Source organism: Phalangium opilio, unplaced genomic scaffold (assembly GCF_054372755.1).
Source record: "Phalangium opilio isolate 3A_F unplaced genomic scaffold, DU_Popi_V2 ptg000060l_1, whole genome shotgun sequence".
NCBI lineage: Eukaryota > Metazoa > Arthropoda > Arachnida > Opiliones > Phalangiidae > Phalangium > Phalangium opilio.
Genome location: NW_028324177.1, coordinates 6225664 through 6232812, shown reverse-complemented (window position 1 = coordinate 6232812; position 7149 = coordinate 6225664). Strand labels below are relative to the sequence as shown.

General features: G+C 39.7%; 2 protein-coding genes across 2 annotated transcripts; both read left to right on the top strand.

Annotated features, from left to right (window-relative positions):
* Positions 1–3675: 3675 nt before the first annotated feature.
* Positions 3676–4550, top strand: LOC149666835 (uncharacterized). The gene is made up of 3 exons (XM_089841551.1): positions 3676–3871; positions 3935–4156; positions 4244–4550. Exons 1-3 carry the CDS (start codon positions 3682–3684, stop codon positions 4399–4401), a joined length of 570 nt encoding a protein of 189 aa, XP_089697677.1. The 5' UTR covers positions 3676–3681; the 3' UTR covers positions 4402–4550.
* LOC149666834 (uncharacterized) lies at positions 4490–6134 on the top strand. The gene is made up of 8 exons (XM_089841552.1): positions 4490–4580; positions 4746–4799; positions 4858–5052; positions 5116–5166; positions 5225–5275; positions 5346–5575; positions 5630–5774; positions 5855–6134. Exons 2-8 carry the CDS (start codon positions 4760–4762, stop codon positions 5989–5991), a joined length of 849 nt encoding a protein of 282 aa, XP_089697678.1. The 5' UTR covers positions 4490–4580; positions 4746–4759; the 3' UTR covers positions 5992–6134.
* The last annotated feature ends 1015 nt before the right edge of the window (positions 6135–7149 follow it).

Here is a 7149-nt window from a genome sequence, read left to right as displayed (position 1 = left end):
TCATAATATCTTCCGCGACTCTCAAAACGTATAAGCAGGGGTCGCTCTTCAATGGTGTCATTCCAATTTCCGAAAGTCTTTGATGTAACTTCTTGTACCATTGGCGGCCCGATTGTTTTAGGCCGTAGAGGGATTTCTTGATGCGACAGACTTTATGTCCCTCTTCTTCCAGGTCGCTGGTCCATTTCTTTGCTCTGGCAATGATTGACTTGTCGAACCGGGTTGACTTGACGATTTGTTCGAGGGATTCTGTTAATCCTTCCGGGACGACCATATATATTTCCTCCTCGAGTTCGCCATTAAGATAGGCCGTGACGACATCCATTTGGTGGACTTCCAAACCGATTTCCACAGCAAGGGCCATAAGCAGTCTTATCGAGCTGGATCTAATGACGGGTGCGAACGTCTCTTGGTAGTCGATCCCTGGTCTCTGGGCAAAACCTTTCGCTACGAGCCTGGCTTTCCTTTTCTCTACTTCTCCGCTGGGTAAGTACTTCGTTCGGAAGACTAAACGATTTCCAAGGACCTTCTGGTTTTCCGGACAATCAACGATGTCCCAGGTTTCGCACTTGATAAGCGAAACGAACTCTTCCGTTACTGCTTTCTTCCAATCGTTTGCGTACGGAGAAGCCAGGGCTTGCTTCAAGGACAAAGGCTCTGATAAGATGGCTAGGTTTGCTGACTCATCAGGCAGGGTTTCTTGCTCGTCAGTAGCCTCTTCAGTAGACTCTTCTGAGACGCTCGGAATCATGTTGAATGATTTCTTCGGTCGTCCGGGTACTCCAGTTCTTATTTTCTTCGGTCTTCCAGGACCTTTCTTCAGAACGAGGGTTTCTGACGGTTCTTCGAAGACGTCCTCGTTTTCCTGGGCATTAGGTTCTTCCGGGGTTTCATCTATGAACTCCTTTTTGACTTCTTTGAATTCTTCTCTGACAGACGGTTTTGCAGCGTGTGTAGTGGCCGGGACTTCGATTTCGCCTTTAGCTTTGCTTCCGTATTTCAGGTTGACTTCTGGAGTGGCGAAATCATCATATCCGCCTTGTTTATTAAATTCTCCCAGGAACTTGACATTTCGACTTCGGTAAATTTGCTTCTCGGACGGAACCCAGAGTCGATAGGCCTTCGAGACTTCAGAATAGCCGATGAAAACGCATTCTTTGCTCCTGGCTGCTAACTTCCCCTTCCTTTTATTTTCGTCCAACAGCAAAGCTTTGTCGCCGAAAATCTTCAAATGCTGCAGGGATGGCTTCTTTCCGGTCCATCTGGTAAATGGTACTTCTCCATTTATGCTCCGGGAAGGACAACGGTTTCGAATGTAGTTAGCCGTGGCCATCGCTTCTGCCCAGAATGATGGTGGAAGTTGCGCTTGTATCATCATACATCGGGCCATATCTAGGAGTGTTCTGTTCTTTCTTTCGGCAATGCCATTCTGTTCCGGGGTGTATGGTACGGTGAGCCTTCTTTTTATCCCAGAGTCTTTCAGGAATCTGTCGAATTCATTGTTGCAGTATTCGGTACCGTTGTCGGACTGCAAGGTCTTGATTTTTCTCCCGGTTTCCACTTCAGCTCGTTGCTTGAATTCTTTAAAGGCTTTCAACACTTCGCTCTTGTGTTTTAAAAAGCTGACTTCACTCCACCGGGAATAATCATCAGTGAAAACGACGATGTACTTGGCTCCACTCATCGACGTTACTCTCATCGGCCCGCATACGTCAGAGTGTACTATTTCCAGGACATGTGAGGATCGGCTATCTTCGGTTTTCGGGAACGGCTCTTTCGATTGCTTTCCTTTGATGCAGATTTGGCAGATTCCCAGGCTCCCATCTTTTTCAATGTTGAGTCCCGTAGCCAAATTCTTCCGGGCCATTTCCTTTAAACTTCTCTCGTTCAAGTGACCGAGTAGGAAATGCCAGTTTTTCAGGTTGCTTCTAGGCTTTATTTCCGATTGCACTGCATGGACCGTTTCTTCAGCCTTTCTCAGGAAATAAAGGTCTCCAACTCTGTCAGCAACTGCAATCACTTCCCCGGTTGCCGTCTTAATCCAGGCCTGCGACTTCTTGAATATGACCTCATGTCCTTTGTCTGTCATCTTGGCAATGGATAGGAGATTTGTTCTTAAATCCGGGACATGAAGGGCTCGTTCCAGGCGAAGAATTCGATTGTCGCTGCCATTCGTTGCGGGTACTTTTACTTCGCCAACACCTCGTATCTTCGTTGACTCTGCAGTGGCCAGGTTTAAAGATTTCGTGGTCTCTTCGTAAACGTTGAAGCAGTCTCTGCTGGAAGTCATATGTGAGGTGGCTCCGCTGTCCAGGCACCAGGAATCTTCCTCGGCCAAATTTTCTGCCAGTACATGATGGGCGTTTTCCTTCTTTCTGGTTTTTCTTTCTGAACCATTGTCTCTATCGGGGCAATCGGCTACCTTGTGGCCGGGTTTCCTGCATCCATGACACTTGTACTTGAAGGTCGTGCTTCCTCGCCCACGTGAACCTCTTCCTCTACCCCTTTCTGCAGTTTTCCGGGAAAAGTGGTTACTGCCCATCATCGCATTCTGCACGGGTTCGTCTTCCCTAGAGTTCTTGGCGTCTGATTCCTCCAGGATCTTTATTTTTAAGGCTTCCGGATCAGGTAACGTATCCCTGGACTCTATTGCGCACCGGAAGTTCTCATACGATTCTGGTAGACTGTATAACAACATAATGGCCAGTAGGTCGTTGTTTACAGCTACTCCCATGTCAGCCAACTTGTCTACTGCATCGAAAAATTCTCGGACGTGATCCCGGACATCTTCTCCCTCCTTCATTTTCTTGAGGGTCAGTTTCTTCAGCAGCGTGGCTTTCCGGGCAGGTCCACTGGACTGGTAGATGGATTCGAGCTTCTGCCATAGTTCCCGTGAGGTCGTGCAATTCTTTACTTGCTTCAACTCCGACGGACTGATCGACAAGATTAGGTCCGCTCTTGCCTTCCGATCATTACTGTCCCAGGTAGCGACCGCCTGGGCGTTGCCTTCCGTTCCCCGCACCGGAGTTGGCCTCGTTGAAGTTCCATCTACGTACTCCCAGAGGTCGTTCTTTTGAAGCAGAGCTTCCACTTGCATTTTCCAGGTATCATAATTATCTTTCGTTAACGTCTCGATTCGTCCCAGGTGATTTCCGGCCATTCTTCTTCTGACTCCGCACCTTAAAGGATAATCTTCCCGGCGTTGAACTTCTTATGACTTCTAAACCTCAGCGCAGTGGAAGCGTGCTGGGCCCATAACCTGTTGTTGTTTGACGCAAGAACGACTCTGGGTTTAACTGGTTATGAACTCTTTATTAAATTAAGTAAAACATTTATGTTAATTTCCGTGACCGCTACTGACAACTGATAACTGGGAACAGATAAACTGAACTGACTTTGAGAACTGACGACTGAGAACTGACAAACGTTATCGGAATGTTATCCGGTTATATAGTTAAGGCATCGCGATAAAAAATAAAGATTACAGCAATGACCGCGATGCATAAAAAACACAAGTATAGAAAATAGAATCTGGATATAGATAAAAAACAACCGGTATTATCTCTAATTTACAACAAATCTTGCTTTGATGATATTTAATTGCCTGTTGCAGTAGAAGCATGTTTTTAGAAGTAATAACTGTACATGGTTTTAATTATACTAAATTTTTTTCAGTTCAAAATGGACTTCAAGATAGTAGAGTTTATTCATGGTGGAGTAGCTGTAATACCCAGTTCTTGGGTTTATGAAGACTTGGAGAAAACAAAATGTTATTGGCCGGGTGATAAAAATGCAACTCGTCAGGCAAAAAAGCTAACAGCTCCGATGGACGATTGGGAGTCATACGAAATGAACATTCTTCAAAGCTGCAGTACGTATTTTAAGTCTATATTGTAAAATTTTTGGATTCTAAAAGTTTTGTTGCTTTTTCCAGATACTTTTGAAGAAGCATGGAAGAAAATGGTCAAGTACGTAAGAGATACTGATATATCTAGTAGTGAAAATGAAAAAGGTCGTGGAAAACGGAAGAAAAGGCTAAACAAGGAAGTCAGTTTTCCGGAAAGAATTGACTCAGAATCCGAAAGTGAAAATGATAACCTACCAGTTGAAGATACTACTGAAATTCCTTCGTTATTTAACGTAGCTTCTGTCCAAGGTATACAATCTTTATGCAGCTCATTTATTAAATTACTACTGTTAATTGATTTATGGGGAAAATTTAAAGTAATTTAACTTTTCTTAGGTCCTGGTTTGACCAGCGCACTGAACAAGGAAAAGAATTCACAAAATAATTCATTAAAGAGACTTAATAAAGTTGCCAGCCGTGAATCTTTGATATTTGATGAATCTTTTGTGAATGATGATTTTTCGGATATTGGTAAATATTTGAATTTCATTTAAGCTTTTAATGAAACATTCAGCCATATTTTATAAAGTTTAATCGATTGGAATTTTTTATGAAATGTTTTAAATATAAAAAATAATAGCTTCCATTGATAATTTGTCACCAGAAAGACCCGAAAACCATACAAAGGATGATGATGAAGTTATTGGTAATGATGAACTTGGTAGTAATGATGGTTTGTTTAATTATTGATTAACGTTTTGTAATTTAAAACTGGCATCCTTTCGTCGCAATAATTAATGTGAAGCCCTAGCTCAATTTTATGTTCCATTAGGATTTTATAATACTTAGATATATGTTCAGTATTTATATATATGATAGTAAAAACTTATATTAACAGCAGATGAGGATGAAATGGATAGCTTTTGTGTTGGACCACGCCCCATTTTCAAAAGTAAGAAATGGTCCTTAAATTCTTATTCCTGGAAGCTTTAAACGTTTTACATTTTCAGAGCCATTTGAGAAAACTAAACTGTCATCAGTTGCTGGAAAAAAAAATGGCAATATTTCTTCAAGAGGGATAAATACGTCACACGAACGTAATAAAACGTCTGCTCGGCCATGCTCTTTTAACACTTCCAGAAATGGAAGTCCAAGTTCCATTTCAAGGATCAGTCCGTCGTCAAATTTGTCACAGAGAATTAACAGTAAGATTATATTCGTATGTCACTAATATCTAGAAATTCACGTCTTATTTCTACTTCCTTCAGATGAAAGAAATTCATCATTGCCAACAAATAAAGATGGCTCAAATTCAACCTGTAAACTAACTGTACTTAATTGTAATTCAGCAAAAAATTAAATATGATATTTTTTCAGGTTTAACTCAAGGTTCTGTGAAAACTGCCGGTATAATTTCAATTAGCGAAGGTATGTAATTTTATGCTTTGCTAAAGACCTTTCATCGAATATATTTGTTAAACTATTTGTCTCTTTTTAGCTTGGTACCGCAGTATAAATAGGAATCAGGAAATTATAAAAAGCAATCAAAGACATATGTTGGAGACTTTAGAAGCCTTACTGAAAAATAGTCAAACGAGTGGCCAACGCAATATATCAACTGAAGAAATTACTGAAGTCCAAGACGTTTTTGGCTTCACACTAAATAACGAAGGAGAGCTAAATTTATTAGAAGATTCCCTAAGCAATCTAGAAAACATCACGAAATTAGTAAGGTTTATATTTTAATCGAAGTATCACAAATTAATAATATTTCCTTTTCAGAGAGCGTATCTGAAACAATTTGGTGGCTCAACTTTATACGATTGTTTAAAAAGGATTTTAGTCCATATCTTTACGGACAAATTGGCAAGTGAATACAGCTGGGAGGGTAGAAAAGGAAAGAAACGGTTAATGAAAATAATAATTGGTAAGAAATTCACGGTTTAACACTAGTTTTCAACTTTTCATTGCTCACTAAACTATGTGTCTCTTTTATTCCTTTTACAGAGACTGTTCGTAGCTCAAAAAATTTTAAAGATGCAACTATTGCAGAAATTGAAAAGCACATAAAATCGTGGTTTACGCATGCTTCTGATAGAATTAAGTCCAAAGAAATGACTGCCGCCAAAAGACAGAAAACGTAGGCTAAAATGTAAAAATTAAGATATTGCGATTTTTTGCTTTTTCAAATTTAAATCATGGCACAAAAGAAAAAAAAGGTATTTTTAAAAAATCCATCAAAATATGATATGATAATTAGAAAAAAAAATATATATGACTATTGAATTTTTCAAAATAAAAATATTTAAAAATCAACTAAACTTTGCTATTTTTCCTACAAATATTAACACATGCTGTAATTAGGGAACAAACGAGTTTTCTATGATGCAACCTCTTAAAAACATTCCATGCATCACAGTTCAAATGTTCCTGGGGTGTCTCTTAGACATTTCAAACTATATAATCGTACACCCAAAGAATATTTTTCGGGTGCAAAATGTTCAGTACGGAATATTCATGGTAGTTGCTTCGGTTGTATTGGACATCTCTAGAATGTCTTTGGAATATACCCAGAATGTTATAAAATAAACTCGTACAAAACTAATGAACACAGGATGTTCAACGGAGGTAATTGGGTTAAAATGGACATTCTTTGAATGTCCATGTTAGGTCCTATGAACATCTTCATGTATATATTTAGAATGTCTTATTGATCAACATAATGGTGACATTTGGTTATCCATGGAACATCTAATATAACTCAAGTCAGATTATTTGGATATCTTTTGGATCTATTGAATATCCATAAGAGATATATCCTGAATGTCCTGGGGACCTTTTGTGTTTGCTGGGTAGATTACCGACGACTGGTAAATAAGCTAGGTTACCGACGAATGGTAATTAAGCTAGATTGTCGACGACTGGTAATTAAGCTAGATTGTCGACGACTGGTAATTAAGCTAGATTACCGACGACTAATAATTAAGTTAGATTACCGACGACTGGTAATTAAGCTAGATTACCGACGACTGGTAATGAAGCTAGATTACCGACGACTGGTAATTAAGCTAGATTACCGACGACTGGTAATTAAGCTAGATTGTCGACGACTGGTAATTAAGCTAGATTACGGACGACTAATAATTAAGTTAGATTACGGACGACTAATAATTAAGTTAGATTACCGACGACTGGTAATTAAGCTAGATTACCGACGACTGGTAATTAAGCTAGATTACCGACGACTGGTAATTAAGCTAGATTACCGACGACTGGTAATTAAGCTAGATTACCGACGACTG

Coding starts and splice junctions, on each gene's coding strand:
- LOC149666835 (XM_089841551.1), top strand. CDS start 3,682: ATGGACTTCAAGATAGTAGAGTTTATTCATGGTGGAGTAGCTGTAATA. Junction 3,872..3,934: donor GAACATTCTTCAAAGCTGCA/GTACGTATTTTA, acceptor TGCTTTTTCCAG/ATACTTTTGAAGAAGCATGG. Junction 4,157..4,243: donor TAACGTAGCTTCTGTCCAAG/GTATACAATCTT, acceptor AACTTTTCTTAG/GTCCTGGTTTGACCAGCGCA.
- LOC149666834 (XM_089841552.1), top strand. CDS start 4,760: ATGGATAGCTTTTGTGTTGGACCACGCCCCATTTTCAAAA. Junction 5,576..5,629: donor TAGAAAACATCACGAAATTA/GTAAGGTTTATA, acceptor TTTCCTTTTCAG/AGAGCGTATCTGAAACAATT. Junction 5,775..5,854: donor GTTAATGAAAATAATAATTG/GTAAGAAATTCA, acceptor TTCCTTTTACAG/AGACTGTTCGTAGCTCAAAA.